This window comes from Pogoniulus pusillus, chromosome Z, assembly GCF_015220805.1.
Source record: "Pogoniulus pusillus isolate bPogPus1 chromosome Z, bPogPus1.pri, whole genome shotgun sequence".
Classification (NCBI taxonomy): Eukaryota; Metazoa; Chordata; class Aves; order Piciformes; family Lybiidae; genus Pogoniulus; species Pogoniulus pusillus.
Window position 1 is genome coordinate 12,794,700 of NC_087309.1, and position 19,529 is coordinate 12,814,228.

The 19,529-nt window shown below is 48.8% G+C and overlaps 2 protein-coding genes across 2 annotated transcripts in view; both read right to left on the minus strand.

Moving 5' to 3' along the window:
* RUSC2 (RUN and SH3 domain containing 2) overlaps positions 1-7,100 on the minus strand; it is an 82,032-nt gene extending 74,932 nt beyond the window's left edge. The window contains exon 1 of the mRNA XM_064176457.1: positions 6,975-7,100. The gene's annotated coding sequence lies outside the window, so the exon portion shown is untranslated. The remainder of the gene's footprint in view (positions 1-6,974) is intronic.
* Positions 7,101-7,325: 225 nt separating this feature from the next.
* LOC135173319 (phospholipid-transporting ATPase ID-like) overlaps positions 7,326-19,529 on the minus strand; it is a 112,884-nt gene continuing 100,680 nt past the window's right edge. The window contains exons 27-28 of the mRNA XM_064140131.1: positions 17,184-17,314; positions 7,326-10,110 (exon numbers count right to left, since the gene is read on the minus strand). Coding sequence (XP_063996201.1) covers positions 9,889-10,110; positions 17,184-17,314 — 353 coding nt within the window. The 3' untranslated portion in view covers positions 7,326-9,888. The remainder of the gene's footprint in view (positions 10,111-17,183; positions 17,315-19,529) is intronic.

Genomic DNA, 19,529 nt, shown 5'->3' on the forward strand with positions numbered 1-19,529 from the left:
AGTGCTACAGGCTGGGGACAGAGTGTCTGGAGAGCAGCCAGGAGGAAAGGGACCTGGGGGTACTGATAGATAGATAGTAGGCTGAAGATAAGCCAGCAGTGTGCCCAGGTGGCCAAGAGAGCCAATGGTATCCTGGCCTGCATCAGGAACAGTGTGGCCAGTAGGACAAGGGAGGTTATTCTTGCCCTGTACTCAGCACTGGTCAGGCCACACCTTGAGTGCTGTGTCCAGTTCTGAGCTCCTCAGTTCAAGAGAGATGTTGAGGTGCTGGAACGTGTCCAGGGAAGGGCAAGAAAGCTGGTGAGGGGCCTGGAGCACAAATCCTATGAGGAGTGGTTGAGGGAGCTGGGGGTGTTTAGCCTGGAGAAGAGGAGGCTCAGGGCAGACCTCATTGCTGTCTACAACTACCCGAAGGGAGGTTGTAGCCAGGTGGAGATTGGTCTCTTCTCCCAGGCAACCAGCACCAGAACAAGGGGACACAGTCTCAAGTTGTGCCAGGGAAAGTCTAGGCTGGATGTTAGGAGGAAGTTCTTGCCAGAGAGAGTGACTGGCATTGGAATGGGCTGCCCAGGGAGGTGGTGGAGGCACCGTCCCTGGAGGTGTTCCAGAAAAGCCTGGCTGAGGCACTTAGTGCCATGGTCTAGTTGACTGGCTAGGGCTGGGTGCTAGGTTGGACTGGATGATCTTGGAGGTCTCTTCCAACTAGGTTGATTCTATGATTCTAATAAAAAAGAAGTCTGTATCATTCATTGCTTTGCTCAAGAGGGATAGGAAGCCAAAATGTAGACAACCTCAGTCTGATCTGTGATGCTGCTCCCTTTCACTTCTCCTTCGATCTGCTCTAATACCTCACTCCTAATCTTGGCTAATAGAAAACAACACAAGCTTTGCTGGTATTTTCTTTGTCTGTCTGGGAGATAGATAGGGAGAAAGAGTGGGCTAGTTTTGAGCCCTCCTGGGCAGTTCCCTTTGTCCAGGAAGAGCTTGGATTTCTGTATTATCTGTAGATACTTGTCAATACTTTGTGTATCTATGCTTGTAAATTTTGCCATGCTGTAAATACAGCTTCATCTTACTTGCAAGCCATCTGAGCTGGTCTGGTAAATTTCAATAGTGGTGGGGGGAAAGTTCCCAACCCGTGTCACAGAGTGATGTCTCTTAAGGCCATACTCTTCCCACTTCCAGCAGTCCTCATTCAAGGACCTTGCAGAGCTGGGCGCTACCCACTGACCGTCATGTTTTACAGGCACTGAAACACATTTCCGCTATTGAGGTGTCTGGTTCCTTTTGGAATCTGTGTATATTTTCAGCCTTCATGCCATCTCGTAGCAACATGGTCTGCAAATCAACTGTGTTGAAAAAGGACTTCCTTAACCTTCTGCCTAATGAATAATTTTGCTGGACGTGCTTCCTCTGTACTATGAGAAATAGCAATGGTTGCACAAGGTCATTCCTCATTCGGTTTCTCCCCACTGTACACTACCTCACAGGCCTTTACTCCCTCTTCCTACAGAAGCTATCCCAATCCCTTAATCATCTGCAGTCCCCTTTTCTGCATCACATTCAGGTCTATGCTACTCTTTCTGAGAGAAGCAGACCAGGCAGCACGAGGTACTCAAGATACAGGCACCACATGAGTGTATGCCTAAGTGCATAAGAATATATAGAACACATTTTTCATTTAGTAACTCCATTTCCTGTAATGGAGTCTGCATTTTTGGTTACAGGTGATATGCTCAGACAAAATATGTTCCATGGTGACTCCAAAGGGCTTCTTCTGGGTGGTGAGAAGCTGGTGACAAAATATGTTCCATGGTGACTCCAAAGGGCTTCTTCTGGGTGTTGAACAGGATGGAGTCTCACCTGCTGTTTTGCCATGTTAATAGTTTTGCAAGAGACTTTCCTAATTCTTCAGGCAGTTTTCAAACCCACTATCTTGACTAACTTCACTCTGTCCTCCAAACCATGGCTAGATGTGTTGCACAGCATGTGTTCCACCGAGATCCCTGTGGGACCTGGACACAGCAGTTCCAGAGCTCTTGGTTTGCATTGCAAGGCACATGACAAGCAGTACTCCAGCCGTTGAGACCAGGAATGCTTTGTCTCAGAGGGATATCCCACTGCAGCCTGATGCAAGAAGCTGTGGAGCTCTAACACTTGCAGTCTGCACCTGAACTTGCGTGGACACAAAGCCATGGTAGCAGATACTCCACAGGCTCTGCCAGGCACAGTCTCAACACGTGCAGCAGGACAAGCAACGGTAGTATGACAGCTACACTTCACCTACCATTACTGGGATAAGATTAGCAGCACATCAAATTTGTGCTCACATTCCACCATCTGAAGAAATGTCTTGGCTTGGCACCTGTGGAGGATCCTGGTCCAGTTTGAACCAGCCATTGTGAAATCAGCCAGCAAGCTCTTTTTGTGAGGGACACGAGCAAGTTATCCAAGGAACATCATTGCCACAGTGGATAGCTTTCTGTACAGCAATTGAACTGACAGGGAGGCTGAAAGCATCCTAAGGCATTGACCTCCAAGAGCAGCTTTCTATGGGTTGTGCCAGCAAAACACTTGTGACAGCCATCCAAGAGCTGTCCACAGGGAGACTGTTCAGACAATCCTGAGTGGTCCTGAGGAAGACTCTGTGACCAGCTCCTCCCTGCCAACGTGGTCAGCACAACTAATGCCATTTTATTAGTAAGCAGCTATTCTCTCTGACTGAGCATGTAACTTTCTGTCCCCTCACTGTCAGGCCCAAAGGACCCTGTGAACCAGACAAAACTTCACCTCCCTACCAGCATCAAGAAAAGAAAACGTTAATTGTAACTGTGATTTAGTGCCGAGGATGCCTAAAAGAACCTGTCAGTGATGGGGGGGCAGACACATGCTCCCATCTGCAGCTCCACTGAGGACTCAACTGGACATGTAGAGTCCAAGGCAAGGCTTAAGTGCAACAAAGATGCTCAGCAAACACATACCAGGCACAACAGATGTGAATTGTGAAAACCAATACCCCGAGTTCACATAGTCACACAAGAATTGGAGGAGAAGGAGGAGAAACTGGGCTTCAGGTGAGCATCAGGCATCAGAAGGCATCTCAAGGTATCACAAAATCCCAACGAGCCTCCATGTTTTAGAATCAGAGACCTGTACCAAACACACTGCTATGTGTCAAGGGCTTTGGGGGGAAAATCTGGAACTAAGCAGAAGGCTGATTGCATAAGGCTAGGCAGAATTGGGGTAACCAGTCCTCACGAACACCTGGCAGGGATAGAGCAAGCAGAAAAACTCCTTCCAGTCAAGTTTATCCTGAAGCACTCCAAGTTGAGCTGGCAAACCAGCAGGATCTGATGCTTGGCCCAGCTTCAGCAGAGCTTACCACAAGAAAGAGCACCAGGCAGCTACACCTGCACACAGTATCTTCATTTCCTTAATTCCTAGAGTTCAAACGTACCCTTGCCACACAGTCACCTGATGGCATGGGGAAGGGTAAATGAAACAATCTTTCCCTCACCTGTTCCATGCAAAACATTGCCTGCAATCTCACAACCTCTATGTAATATCCTGGTCTGAAATACTACATTCTTCAGCTCACGTGAAAATAGAACAGGTGTACTCCTTTACATTGTCCATTGATCAATGGACAGTCAACAACTCCACTGACCCACCCAAACAACAGCACATTAGAGAAACACAGGACACAAGGCACCCTGCACGTGAAAGTGCCAGGCAGCATCTGCTGCCACAGTAAAAACTGATCCAGAAGCAGAACTGCAGGCAGATTAATTGGGCAGCCATAAACCTTTTGAATATTCTATGTTCCCTAACCCACAGCCTGAAGGTTTTTGAGCAATGACTGCCGGGCAGTAAGGAAGCCTTTGCAGCAGCTGCTCTAGGTGTTGCCATTGAAGCCCTAAGAATACAAACCCATTGCTGCCATTTGAAGGTCACAAGACTGGCACCCAGCTTCTATGAAGCATATGAACTACGATACTTTCAGACTATAATTTTTCAACGTGAGAGTACAAATTACTTTTCTAAATACAGACCTTTAGTCTACATGGAATGAATGGCCTGGGTGCTTGCAGGGCTGACAGAGCAGAGCACTCTATGCCAGATGACACAAAAGGCTTCAGTTTAAAATTCAGAGCAGCTACCAGCTCCCTGAGTCACCTTGCTCTGCACACTTCAGGCCTCAGCTGCCTGCTGAAGGAGGGGAGACTGATCCTCCCTATCTCTCAGGGGAGGGAGAATGCAATAAATCTTAAGAGATCCCAGGATCTCTGCCGTACCACTGCGTACAAGACTCAGGATTCTTTTACTAAGTGCCTCATACGGATGTGGAAGCAGGATGCAGTCGGTAACAAAAACATCGTCCTTCCCTTGAGGCACAATGCCCAGATCAGACCAAACAGCACTTTGTGTGTGGGGTGATGCACGGGGCTGGAGACAGCACCAGCTTTGCATTCTGGTGTGGGAGCAACCATTCCCAGAGTGCAAGCAATCAGCTCAGCAGCACAGCCCTCACTGAAGCACAGACAGCTCCCCCAAAGACAGACTCGATGATTCCAGATAACCCACGGCTGGATCATATGTTTTCCTAATTCAGAGGAAGCCTGGCTCAGCTCCGACTTCCCGCAACATCTCTTGGTGTCAGGAGTGGGGGCTGGAAAAGGCCAGATCCGTTTATAGCTGAAAAGTCTGGCAGAGGACTCGGTCTGTGTGGAAAGGCAGGGAGCTGACAGCTCAGTACAGTCAGCTCCACCCAGCAGGAAAGGCAAGCTGGGGAAGCTGGAGAGGAGAGTATGGAAACCACTTGCCTTCAAGCTGGGAGCAATCGGAGAGAGGCTGCTCCTCACAGTGCCAGGCAGAGAAAGACACTCCACTTCTGAGCAAATTACAAAAAGCAGGACATCAGAAGACTAGCTCTAGAAAACTGAACAACAGCTGAGCTGCAGCTACAGCCAGAAGTGCTTGCGAGTCAAGGCTGGGCTTCAGGGCTCCATTTCCTCCTTCTGAGCCCTACGTGTTCATCCCTGCAGTAACCCAGTTCCCTGTCACTGGGACAGGGGTAGAGTGGCCCCTGGATGGGGAGATGAAGCTGGGTTCCTTTGGTAGAAGGAACAACAGCTCACTCACACCAGCATATTTACATCAGGCAGCACATAAAGAATTAGAGTAGCAAAAAACCCTTCCCAGCCCTCATGGGAAAAAACTGCCCCTGAGGACAAGACACCAGTTTAAAGCATCAACATGCACAGTCTTATGCTATGCTGACTTCAGCTCCTCTCCATATAATCAGGCATGAGGCAGTGAGAGAGAAGTATTTATTTAGCTAACACAGTTTAGCTAAGAACTGTGTAAACTCAGAGTTAAGTTAGGAATAATAACCTGTAAAGCTGTGCAGGGGATCACAGAGATGAGCATGCCATTAAAAAAACAAAGGCAGTGAAACATCAGTGATGTTGTACTGGCACTGATAACAGGAGCATCATGCAAACAAAAATCATTCTGGGCACCTTCATTTGAAAATGATAAATTCAAATGAACAGGTGCAGAAAAGGCCTGTGGGAAACAGAAAACCTATCAAACAAGAAACTTAAGAGCCAGGCTTGTTTAGCCTAGCCAAATGTAGGCAGAGAGTGGATAGGATTGCTATCTAAATATATCACAGAATACAAACAAGACTGCTGAAGCTGAATGACAATGCTGGCACAAGAAGAGAATAAATGTACTGTGAGCATGTTAAGGTTGAGAATTAGAGGAGGACAAAAATACCAGCCTTCAGAACAGCAGTTTACCAGCTGAAACAGCTAGTTCTTTTTATCAGAGGTCTGACGGGGTTACAGGACACAGTGCATTGCCCACAGGTATCCAAGAGGTCCTTTATGCTCCTGGTTTTGTTCGTGGGTGGTCATTATTCAGACAACTTCTATCTTACATCAGTCTTTGCTGAAGATGACTCCAGTTGGGGAATGTAGGGCAAGCAAGGCAGTGCTTCTTTGCCCTCCCATTCTGTATGAAGGCTCTTGAGTAATGATTTCCAGGCTACAGGTCAGTGGGAGGGAGTTGTGTGGATGCACACTGATAAAGTGAGAGCCACTGGACAGCCTAGCAGAAACGCAAGTGCAGCAGTTAGCCATGTAAAACATCTTTCAGGTGCCTCTGCCCTTAAGTACCTAATGAGAGGAACACTCTTCATGAAGGCATGTAATGACAGAACAAGGGGTAATGTCTTTAAAATGAGAGAGGGCAAACTTAGATTAGATATAAGGAAGGAATTCTCTATGGTGACAGTGATGAGTCTTTGAAACTGGTTGCCCAGAAAGGTTGTGGATGCCCCATCCCTGGATAAGGCCAAGTTGGATGAGGCTTTGTGCAACCTGGCCTAAAGCAAGGGGCCCCTGTGCATGCCAGAAATAATGAACTTGATGATCAATAAGGTCCTTCTAACCCAAACTATTCTATGTCCTACACTATTAGCGTCAGATCTTGCCCTGTGTCATCCTGTTGGACTTAGATGAGAGACGAGATGCTCTAAGCCCTTTTCTGCTACAGTATAACAGGAGTAACCATATCATCACCAGCTGCCATCAAAGCATTATCTATAAGCTTCTGATCCTGAAACTGCTGGCTGGTGGCAACTACTCTGGTGCTGCAGCAGCACACCATGTTCAAACCACGAACTTCTATATTATGGGAAAACGAGAAAACGGGAAGGGGGTGAACACGACACCAGGTTTCCGGGATGAATTTTTCATCTATGTATCTATCCATCCATCCAACGCCAGAGCATCACAAAAGACTGCATTATCCTCTGCAGATATAACACAGCCTGAGTCTGACACCGCACCCCGCAGCACCGCGCACACGAGAAAACACCGACACCGCAGCAGCGACCCCCCTCCCCGCTCTGGTCACAAGCAGCAGCCCCCACCCCAGCTCCCTCTCCCGCCGCCGCCATCCCTTACCGCAGCGCTCCGCTGTTTACAACCCGGCAGCGGGGCGGGACCTCGGCGCTGCCGGCGCTGCCCGCCCGCCCCCGCCCCTCCGCCCCGCGTCTGTCTGGGAGGTGGCGTCCTCCGTCCAGGCGTGTTTGACGTTTCCTCTGGAGTTCGCCTTAAAATATCCCTGATAGGACCCAAAGCTTGGGGTTTTAAAAAGTAAATATTTCTTTTTCCTTCGCCAAATCAGGATACAGCATGAAGAGAGCTGTCAAGCGAAGATCCACCCTCCAGCTTTAGGAGGTCTAGGACCACCACGCACATCTGTCTGTAATTCCTTTGATCAGTTAGCAGACTGGCAAGGAATCAGGCATCCCAACGATTTTATTTACTTTCTGTTTTGTTTTGCTTTATTTTTTATTTTATTTTATTTTATTTTACAAAACCAGGAGTGGTGTAGGACAGACATCACCGCCAGCTGATAGGTTTCTGGTGCTGATCTTGTCAAGCCACCGAAGTATTTGGTATCTGCGCAAGTTTCACCCACAGCTCTGTTATCCCCTGCACGTGCTATGCAGCATTTGCAAATCCCCTTCAGCCAAAAGGTGAGCGCTTTGCACGTAAACCATACGAGAAGAGCGACACAGTCCCGGGGTCGCCTGGCTCTGTCAGCAAAGGCTTTGCCCCTGCTGCTCTGCGTTACGTAACACTGCGTCGTGCGGTCGGAGCAGCGTTGATAAGGACTCTCAACCCAGCCTCGGTATCGTGGGGATGTCTGTTTACCTGCATCAATTCCCCTTTTGCGTCTAGCCCCGGGGAAGCTGTCTCTGACAGACAACCCTCAGCAGAAAGCCATGATTGTCTCTGCAAAGGGAGTGGTAAATCAGAGGGCTCTGACAAGCTCTAGCTATTGCAAGGGTTTTCTCAGCCTGGTCTGGGTGCAGGCTGCGACTTCACTGAAGTGTCTCCTTGCAAGGAAGATATAGAATGTTCCCCTTTCCTAGCATGCCACTCCAGATTGCTGATGCCTGGATCCAGTCCCAGCTTTAGTTTTGCACTGGCAATGCTCAAATTTAATACCACAGTTTGAAATGAGTCTCCCAAAGCATCAGGTGCAACAGACAGTTTTGGGTTTTTTTTTCTTCGGCTGGGTTAAACCCAAGAGATGAAATCTTCTTTTAGAGTTTAACAACCTTACACAGTAACTGCTGAAACTGGAACCACAGGGAGCAAGGCATTATACAGAGTCTGAATGAAACTGGGACATGACTGGCCTGCTGTCAGTACATGTTGCCTCCACTGATAGCTCAGAGACTCAAGGCAGAGAGCTCCCCATAAATACCAGATGGTAACTGTGCAAAGAAATTCTGATTCAAAGCAAGGAATGAGTTTAAATTGGTATAAAGGAGGCAGGAGAAAAAAAAAAAAACCACCACCAAAAAATACCCAATGCTGCTTAGTCCTCTGCACAAAAAAAGAGCTTCATTTAAACAACTCAGCAGTGCTGGCAGGACAGACTCTCAGGCTACCATGCTGGCATTCCACCCAGTAACCTCGCTGACCACGGAGCTGGTGTAACGACACAAGGAACAAATCCCAGTCCCTCAGGATCACCATATCTTTGGCTGTGTCTGTGCGTCCTGGGTCCCTCTGCTGGTAACCAGACTGATAGGATTTTCAGCTCTCTGAAACACATGATGAACTGTTCCCAAATAAAGTATTAGCGCAGAGAAGCTTTGCAGAGGCTTCTGAGCCCTCACTAAGTTCCTCCGAATCTTGGCCACACCGCTCATCAAGTAAAGTGAGGGAGCCAGCAGGTGATGCTGGCTCACGGTGAGCAACAGCACTGGTGAAGCAAAGGAAGGACACCCTGCACTAACTCTGAAATAGCATCTCTGCCTCTGATACTGTTTGCATGATCTCCACCAAGTCAGAGGGGTGTGTGTGTGTGTGTGTGTGTGTCTGTCATGATGCAAGAGACACCTGGTGCTGGTGGCTCACATGAGCCCTAACCATGACATAGGCTTGTCAGGGTCAGATTTTATGGCTTGATCCATACACGACCCTGAGCTTCTTTTGCTGATGTATTTTCAGTCTAAATGAAATGGCTGGTGGCCTAGTAGAAAACATGAGCGGGCTCTGAGGACAATGATCTTTTAGAAGAGCAAATTTGCAATGCAGATAAAACAAGGCTGGCTTATGAATGTCAAGTCCTTGTCCTTTGACCAACTCAGGGTTTCTCTGAGCTTGCAGCACTTCGAAGCTGCAGATGCAGGACAAGGGTGATGTTTGGGCCACTGGCCATCTCTTGAGACATTGGGTTAACCCTTCATTTGGAAGGAGGTTATTTACAACTCATGCCTTCCAAAGTGCTTGTGTACAGTCAAAAACCTACAAAATCAAACAGATTACAAAGATTTGGGGTTGTGTGGCTGGACCTAAGGCACACCTGGGGGTAAATACTGTCACCCCGATAACACGGCCCAGAGTGGATTCATGACAGAAACAAAGGCATGTGAATGAGAAAGGCATTGCCAATTCAATCTTTTCCTCAGCTTGGACTTCACTTTGAGGTATGTAGTTAAAGGGATAAAAAGTAAGTAACGTTATCAACACTCTCAGGAACTGGAGATGCATCCTGCTGCATATTCTGTCTTGTTCCAGGGAGGCCCTCTGGGATACCATAGAACTCAAATTCACCCTGCCTGCCTTGCCTGGCAGCAGCACAAGTCTTTGGAAGAGAGGCTGGAGTCAGAGGGTACATATAGGTGGAAGGGAATGCCCAAGTGATCAATTTGGTAGCCCAGAAGGCAGCGTTCTGGGCAGTCACTGGCCCTGTGCTTTGCCGAGGGCACAGCCTCCTCTCCTGACAGCCCTTTATTCTTTGGTTTGCTTTGCTGGGTTTTGGGTTGTTTTTTCTTTGTTTGCGGCGTTTTTTTGGTTACAGTCCTTTGTGTTTATGTTTGTCACTATTTGGTGAGAATGTTCCTGTTGTGGCAAAAGGTGATTTTGGTCTCATGTTTCTCCCTGACATAATGAGTGCTCCAAAGCCATGCTGATGGGAGAAGGCATAACCAGAGCGGCGGGTGCTGGTCCGACGCAGGCGTCTCTTGGGTGAAGGTGGAGGTGGCTGCTTTTTGGCTTCTTTGATCTTGAGCAGGATCTGAAATCAGCAAATAAGATGTAAAAAAGTGAGAAGTGCATCATTATTCGCAAGGACAGTAAAAGGTGAACAGAAGCAGGGGTCCAAAGCCAAAAGTTACTGACAAAACAGGTTGGTGACAGGAGGAGCTGCAGCGATGAATGGGGCAGCTTCCTGGCAAAAGGAGAAGGCAGTTTAATTCTAAAAGATGTTACTGGGAGTGTCACCTGTAAGTCCTGGGAAGGGGTGGTTTCAGTACACTGACCCTTACAGATCTGTGATGATCTGGTTGGGGTATGACTGTAGGTATTTTAGAATTTCAAATAACCCAAAAACGTGGAAGTCATCTAAACCATTGATAAATCTCAAGAAAACAAGTAAGGACATATCCTTAAGTTGTCTCACTTCATCAGAAAAGACACTGGATGATCTTGGAGATCTTTTCCAACCTGATTGATTCTATGGTTCTATTACTGAAAGAGACCTCCAGTTTATAAAAGCTTTTTGTGATAAGAATGGTGACCAAGAGGTTCTCATGTTCCTTGGCAGAAGATAATCATAGAATCATAGAATCAACCAGGTTGGAAGAGACCTCCAGGATTATCCAGTCCAATGGCCAAAAGATCAGGGCCAGCCAGCATGGTTTTAGGAAGGGCAGGTCCTGTCTCACCAACCTGATCTCCTTTTGTGATCAGGTTACCTGCCTGGTGAATGTGGGCCAGGCTGTGGATGTAGTCTAGCTGGACTTCAGCAAAGCCTTTGACACTGTCTGCCACAACAAGCTCCTGGCACAGCTGGCAGCTCGTGGCTTAGACAGATTCACTCTGATATGGGTCAAGAACTGGCTGGATGGCAGAGCCCAGAGAGTGGTGGTGAATGATGCCACATCCAGTTGGCAGCTGTCACTAGTGGTGTTCCCCAGGGATCAGTGCTGGGTCCAGTCCTGTTCAATATCTTTATTGATGATCTGGACCAGGGGATTGAGTTTGCAACTGACACCAAGCTAGGAGCAGGTGTGGATCTGTTGGAAGGTAGGAGAGCCCTGCAGAGGGACCTGGACAGGCTGGATGGGTGGGCAGAGGCCAATGGGATGAGATTGAACAAGGCCAAGTGCAGGGTTCTGCACTTTGGCCACAACAACCCCAAGCAGCACTACAGGCTGGGGACAGAGTGGCTGGAGAGCAGCCAGGCAGAAAGGGACCTGGGGGTAGTGGTGGATTGTAGGCTGAAGATGAGGCAGCAGTGTGCCCAGGTGTCCAAGAGAGCCAATGGCATCCTGGCCTGCATCAGGAACAGTGTGGCCAGTAGGACAAGGGAGGTTATTCTTGCTCTGTACTCAGCACTGGTCAGGCCACACCTTGAGTGCTGTGTCCAGTTCTAGGCCCCTCAATTCAAGAGAGATGTTGAGATACTGGAAGGTGTCCAGGGAAGGGCAAGAAAGCTGGTGAGGGGCCTGGAACACAAACCCTATAATGAAGTAATGCAAGTAGGTTTGCAGATAGGTAATGAGCTCTCTGCTCCCATGTGGCCACTAAGATCATCTGCAGATGAGTGTTTCTGAGACAGGGGCTGTCAAGGAATCATAGAACCATTCAGAGTGCAAAAGAGGTTTAAGACCAATTGTTAACTCAGCACTGCTAGGTCACTGCTAAATCATGCCTGTTAGCACCACATCTGCGTGGATTTTAATAGCCCCAGGGACTGTAACCTCCCCCAGCAGCCCATTCCCATGTTTCACAACCCTTTGCTGAAAGAAACTTTTCCTGACGTCCAAACTAAACCTCCCATTTCCTCTTGTCCTATTGCTTGTTCCCTGGGCACAGAGACTGACTTCACCTCACTACAATCTCTCTTCAGGTAGCTGTAGAAAGCAAAGAGGTCTCACCTCATCCTTCTTTCCTGTAAACTGAACAACCTCATTTCCCTTGTGTGACTTGCTCTCCAGGCCCTTCAACACCTTTGTTGGCCTTCTCTGGGCACACTCCTGGACCCCAGTGTCCTTCTTGTAGTGATGGGCCCAAAACTGAGGCCTCACCAGTGCCGTGCACAGAGATTTGATCACTTCCCTGGTCCTGCTGGCCATGCTGTTTTCAATGCAGTTTGCCTTCTTGGGCACCTGATAACACTGCTGACTCATGTTCAGCCAGCTCTCTGTCAACACCATCAGGTCTTTTTCTGCTGGGCACCTTTTTAGCCACTCTTCCACAAGCCTGTACTGTTGCATGGGGTTGTTGTGACCCAAGAACAGGATAGAGCACTTGGCCTTGTTAAGCCTCATGTTATAAGGCTCAGCCCATTAGTTTGGACTGTCCTGATCCCTCTGTAGAGCCCTCCTGCTCTCAGGCAGATGAACACCCCCACTGAACTTGTGCCATCTGCAGACTTACTGAGGGTGCATTCAGTCTTCTTGTCCAGACCACTGGCAAAGATATTTAACAGACTGCCCCCAGTGCTGAGCTGTGGGGAACACCACTTGTGACCTGCTGCCAACTGGATTCAACTCCATTCTTCACCACTCTTTGGCCCAGCCATCCCTCCAGATTTTTACCCAGCAAAGAATCTATCCATCCAAGCTGTGAGCAGTTTATCCAGGAGGATGCTGTGGGAAACCATATCCAAGGCTTCACTAGATTCTAGGTAAACAACATCCACAGCCTTTGGCTTATGCAGTAAGCAGGTCACCTTGTCACAGCAGGAAATCTGGTTAGTCAAGTGGGACCTGCCTTTCATAACTCCACGCTGACTGGGTCTAATTGCCTGTTGTCCTGTGCATTTCATGTGTTTCCACTGACGATGATCTGCTCCATGATCTTTCCCAGCACTGAGGTCAAACTAACAGACCTGTAGTTCCTGGATCTTCCTTTCAGTCCCTACTGTAGAGAAGCACCACATTTTCTAACCTCAAGTCAACTGGGACATCTCCAGTTAGCCAGGACCGATGGTAAATGATTTAAAGCAGCTTAGTGAGAACTTCTGCTGTCTCCCTGACTATGCTTGGGTGGATCATATCCAGCCCCATATTTTCTTCTAGGTGGTGTAGGAGGTCACTGACCATTTCCTTGCATATTGTGGGGGCTTTGTTCTGCTTCCTGTTCTGTCATCCAGCTCTGGGATCTGGGCACTCAGAGAGCAACTGGTCTCACTATTAAAGACTGAGACAAAGGAGGAATTCAGTACCTCATCCATTTCTTCATCCTTTGTCTCTGTTTCCCCCCATATCTGCTAAAAGACACAGATTCTGGCCCTGCTTTTGTGTCTGATGTATTTATGGAAACATTTTTTATTGTCTCTTAAAGCAGTAGCCAGATTCTAGCTGGACTTTGGCACTTAAAATTTTCTTCCTGCATGACCTCACCACATCCTTGTAGTCCTCTGAGTTGCCCAAGACAACTTCCAACCTTCGCATCACAAACCCTCTGAGGAGAGCCTGAGGGAGATGGAGTTGTTTAGCCTAGAGAAGAGGAGGCTCAGGGGTGACTTCATTGCTGTCTACAACTACCTGAAGGGACATTGTAGCCAGGTGGGGGGTGGCCTCTTCTCCCAGGCAACCAGCAATAGAACAAGGGGACACAGTCTCAAGTTGTGCTGGGGGAAGTATAGGCTGGATGTTAGAAGGAAGTTGTTGGCAGAGAGAGTGATTGGCATTGGAATGGGCTGCCCAGGGAGGTGGTGGAGGCACCGTCCCTGGAGGTGTTGAAGCAAAGCCTGGATGAGGCACTTAGTGCCATGGTCTGGTTGACTGGCTAGGGCTGGGTGCTAGGTTGGCCTGGCTGATCTTGGAGTTCTCTTCCAACCTGGTTGATTCTATGATTACACACAAGTCCTTCTCTGCTCACAAACAGGTTCCTGAGTTAGAGAAGGGGGGGCTAGAGGTTGTGAGACTTCTCAGACTTGTAGATTTTTTTCTGGCTCTTTATCCTTGTTTGGTGATCTGTACCAGGCTCTCACTGTGTCATCTACTTTGTTGGTCTTCCCCCTGATTCTTAGCTGTAAACACTCAGCTCTACCATTGCTGTCGTTAAGCTCAAGGTAATCAAAACACTCCCTTGCACAGAGGGATATCCCTCTGCCTTTCCACCTCTGCTGGAGTTTGTAGCCATCCAGCACAGCACTTCAACTGTGAGAGTCATCCCACTGTGTTTTTGTGGTGTCAAGTGTATCACAGTCCCCTGCTGCACAGAGTTCAGCATGCATTGGTGTAGCTTCAGGTGATCTGCTGGAAGAAGAAGACCTAAATTCCACATGACCCTTCTCAGGAGCTTCCACAATTTCCATCACATCAATAACCCTTGCATATATGTTGACACATGGATGTCCATCTCCTGCCTCCACTGAGACTGCAGACTGAATTACTTGCCTAGCACACCATCTACACTGGCACTGGTGCACCGCCCCAACACTTACCTATAATAAGCCTGGGTTTATGCCTTTTCACATTCAAAACTAGTTTAAAGCTCTTTTGTTGAGCCCTTCTAACTCCTGTGCAAAGATCCTTTTCCCCACTTTGAGACAGGTGTGCCCCATCTGTCACCAGCAGGCTTGGTGTCATGTAAACTGACCCATGATCAAAGTTCTGGCAGAGTTCTGTCAAAGGCAGGAGGCCAGGAATGAGTGCCAGAGGCTCGGTGGAGTCCCCAGCCACTGGACCTCTGTCATTCCTGCTTAGGACAGCAGCAGCAGCTGTAGGTATTTGGCCTCTCTAAGCATTGGGTCTATATTTAAGGACTTCTCATATTGCCAGCTGGGGGATCTCTGTCCATCAGGAAACCCAAACACTCCTTTCCTGTGATAAGGCACTTCCCTGGTGAGGTGACACATTAAAGTGATTTTGCACCATAAAGAGGCAGAATCATAGAATTGTAGGACTGTTTGTCTGGAAGACACCTTTAAGATCATCAAGCCCAACTGCAAACCCAGCACTTCCAGCTCACCAGTAAAAGCACACCCCTCAGTGTCACATCTTCACGTTTTAACTATCTCCAGGGATGGTGACTCCACCACTTCCCTGAGCAGCCTTCTCCACTGTTTTAGAATCATAGAATCATAGAATCAACCAGGTTGGAAGAGACCTCCAAGGTCAGCCAGTCCAACCTAGCACCCAGTCCTATCCAATCAACTAAACCATGGCACTAAGTGCCTCATCCAGTCTTTTCTTGAACACCTCCAGGAGCGGTGCCTCCACCACCTCCCTGGGCAGCCCATTCCAATGCCAATCACTCTCTCTGGCAAGAACTTCCTCCTAACATCCAGCCTAGACTTTCCCTGGCACAACTTGAGACTGTGTCCCCTTGTTCTGTTGCTGGTTGCCTGGCAGAAGAGACCAACCCCCACCTGGCTACAGTCTCCCTTCAGGTAGTTGTAGACAGCAATGAGGTCACCCCTGAGCCTCCTCTTCTCCAGGATGCACACCCTGAGCTCCCTCAGCCTCTCCTCAGAGGGTTTGGGTTTTATGGCCCATTCAGTGAAGATTTTTTTTCTAATGTTCAATCTAAACCTCTCTTTGTGCAACTTGAAGATGCTTCCTCTGTGGAAGGAAGCTCAGGAAGATGCTCATCCCAAACACTGGGGCTGGGATTGGGGGGCCACAGCTACGTTGGACTTCTCAGCTGAAGGGTAAGCAGGCCATTTTTACATACTGAACTGCCTTAAATTGTGTCCTGAGGAACTTACTTGCAATCTTCTTAACCACCTAACCCTAAGCGAGGGCTGGGAATTCCCTTTCACTCATTCTTCAGCAGTCCTTCAACAGTAGGACGAGGGAGGTTATTCTTGCCCTGTACTCAGCACTGGTCAGACCACACCTTGAGTGCTGTGTCCAGTTCTGGGCCTCTCAATTCAAGAGAGATGTTGAGGTGCTGGAAGGTGTCCAGAGAAGGGCAACAAAGCTGGTGAGGGGCCTGGAACACAAACCCTATGAGGAGAGGCTGAGGGAGCTGGGGGTGTTTAGCCTGGAGAAGAGGAGGCTCAGGGGGGACCTCACTGCTGTCTACAACTACCTGAAGGGAGGCTGTAGCCAGGTGGGGGTTAGTCTCTTCTGCCAGGCAACCAGCAATAGAACAAGGGGACACAGTCTCAAGTTGTGCCGGGGGAAGTCAAGGCTGGATGTTAGGAGGAAGTTGTTGGCAGAGAGAGTGATTGGCATTGGAATGGGCTGCCCAGGCAGGTGGTGGAGTCACCATCCCTGGAGATGTTGAAGAAAAGCCTGGATGAGGCACTTGGTGCCATGGTCTAGTTGGCTGGGTAGAGCTGGGTGCTAGGTTGGACTGGCTGATCTTGAAGGTCTCTTCCAACCTGGTTGAATCAATGATTCTGTGATTCCTGGAACACACGTGGAGCTTGCCGGGTATCCCAGGGATGCTGAAGGCAGACCCCGAGGAGCAGCCAGGCGCATGCCCGTGGGGCGTGCTCGGAGAGCTGCGTGTCTTGCAGGAAGACGAAGGACGCACCAGGTGGCAGCAGCAGCATTTAGCAATGGTCCTGCCTGAAAGCTGCGCCGGGCAGCCATGCTTACAGCCGTCTGGGAGGCTTCCCTGGCTGTCGGGAGCTGTGCGCTCTCCAAACCCTCCATCTCTCCCCGCCTTTCCTTGCCCTGGTGCCCTCTTCTTCGTACTCGTGGGGACGGGAGGGCGGCTGGATTCGAGAGGGTGGTCTTTGGCTACCAAAGGATGCGCCGGCTACCAAATGAAATAAATTCTGAAGTAAAAAAAAAAAAAACAACTCTCCAGCAAATATTTTCCCCTGCTTGGAGAGTGAAGGGCCGTGATCTGCCAGGCTGAAAGCTGGCAGCAGGGCAGGAGGAGCACCCCACCCCTTTGCCGCTAAGCCACGGCACTTAAATACTGCACCTAAAAATAGCACAGCTTCCTCAGCCCAGTACTGTTTAATCCATATCTAAATAATCTCAGCCTTGATCCCGGTTACAAGAGGTTTAAACTATGCCAAAACCCAAATTCAGTTCTCTGTTTCAAAAGACGTGGGCAAAGGAGCCTGCGTCTATGAGGCTGTTCACTCTGAGCAATGCCATGCAGTATGTCTCCACAGCAAACTTAGCTGGTAATAAGTATGATTTCTGGTTTAACAAACCATCTCCTTACTTTATCACTGGGAGTTGGCTTTAACTGTGCCTTCAGGAATCGAAAGCCGACTACGGGCAGCACGCAGAGGGTGATGCTGAGGAAGATTGCCAGCCACACGTTTGGTTGGCTGAGGGTGTTTCGAGCAGTACCTGAAAGAGAAAAGCATGATTAAAACCATTAAGAGCAGCACCTCTCACCATCATTCACCTGAACCCGCTGCTCTCTGAGATTCCAAAGCAATTGGAAGACAGAGTGTTGATCTGTTGGAAGGTAGGAGAGCCCTGCAGAGGGACCTGGACAGGCTGGATGGGTGGGCAGAGGCCAATGGGATGAGACTGAACAAGGCCAAGTGCAGGGTTCTGCACTTTGGTCACAACAACCCCAAGCAGTGCTACAGGTTGGGGACAGAGTGGATGGAGAGCAGCCAGGAGGAAAGGGACCTGGGGGTACTGGTAGATAGTAGCTGAAGATGAGGCAGCAGTGTGCCCAGGTGTCCAAGAGAGCCAATGGCATCCTGGCCTGCATCAGGAACAGTGTGGCCAGTAGGACAAGGGAGGTTATTCTTGCCCTGTACTCAGCACTGGTCAGGCTACACCTTGAGTCCTGTGTGCAGGTCTGGGCCCCTCAATTCAGGAGAGATGTTGAGGTGCTGGAAGGTGTCCAGAGAAGGGCAAGAAAGCTGGTGAGGGGCCTGGAGCACAAACCCTATGAGGAGAGGCTGAGGGAGCTGGGGGTGTTTAGCCTGGAGAAGAGGAGGCTCAGGGCAGACCTCATTGCTGTCTACAACTACCTGAAGGGACATTGTAGCCAGGTGGGGGTTGGTCTCTTCTGCCAGGCAACTAGCAACAGAAGAAGGGGACACAGTCTCAAGTTGTGCTGGGGGAAAGTATAGGCTGGATGTTAGGAGGAAGTTGTTGGCAGAGAGAGTGATTGGCATTGGAATGGGCTGCCCAGGGAGGTGGTGGAGGCACTGTCCCTGGAGGTGTTCAAGAGAAGCCTGGATGAGGCACTTGGTGCCATGGTTTGGTTGACTCTCTAGGGCTGGGTGCTAGGTTGGCCTGGCTGATCTTGGAGGTCTCTTCCAGCCTGGTTGATTCTATGATTCTATGATAAGGCATGCATCTGCTGTAGAGAGGACAGCATTACCAGTATCACACTCCTCCTGCAGGTGGTTGAAGAATCGACCAGGAGAAGCACAATGCTGGACCTTGTATTGGCAAACAAAGAAGGATTGGTTGTAGATGTTAAGTTTGGGAATAATCCTGGCTGTAGTGACCATGGCATGTTAGAATTTATTATCACTAGACAAAGAACAGGGTGATAAGTAACATTTCAGTCTTGGGCTTTAAGAGGGCTAACTTTGCCCTCTGCAAAACTCTATTTAGAAGTATCCAGTGGGCTAGGGCTCTAGAAGGAAGGGGGGGAGGGCCAAGAGAGCTGGTTAATATTCAAACATTACCTCCTCCAAGCTCAAGAAAAAAGTATACTCTTGAAAAAAAAAAGACAAAGTCAGGTAAGGGAAGTATGGATAAGCCTCCCTTACTTGTAAGTAAGGAAACTCTTGGGAAAAAAAATAAAAAATAAGGAAGAAGTTTACAACATACAGAAAAAAGGCCTGGTCAGTTGCAACAGTTACAGAAACACTGTCAGGGAATGTAGAGATGTGACAAGAAAGGCCAAGGCTGTCTTGGAACTAAGTCTTGCCAGGGAGGTAAAAGAAAACAATAAGAGCTTTTTTTTTTTTTTTTCAAATACACCTTTGACAAAAGGAAGAGCAGGGAAAAGGTCAGTCCACTACTGAATGATATGGGAGATAGGTGGATGAGGCCTTGAGTGACCTATTGTAGTGGGAGGTGTCCCTGCCTATGGTGGCGGGTTGGAGCTAGATGATCTTTGAAGTCACAGTATCACAGTATCACAGTATCACCAATGTTGGAAGAGACCTCACTGATCATCAAGTCCAACCCTTTACCACAGAGCTCAAGGCTAGACCATGGCACCAAGTGCCACGTCCAATCCTGCCTTGAACAGCTCCAGGGACGGCGACTCCACCACCTCCCCGAGCAGCCCATTCCAGCGTCCAATGACTCTCTCAGTGAAGAACTTTCTCCTCACCTCCCAACCTAAACCATTCTATGTGATGACAGAGGATGCAGAGGTGGCAGAGCTGCTGAATGCCTTCTTTGCCTAAGTCTTTACTCCTAAGACCAGCCCTTAGGAACCTCAGTCTCTGAAAGCAAGGGAGCAGAACTGGAGGGAGGTAGACACTCCACTAGTCAGTCAGGACTGGGTTAGAGATGACTTCTAGCAACTGAAGATACACAAATCCCAATGGGTTGCATTCATGAGTGGTGAGAGAACTAG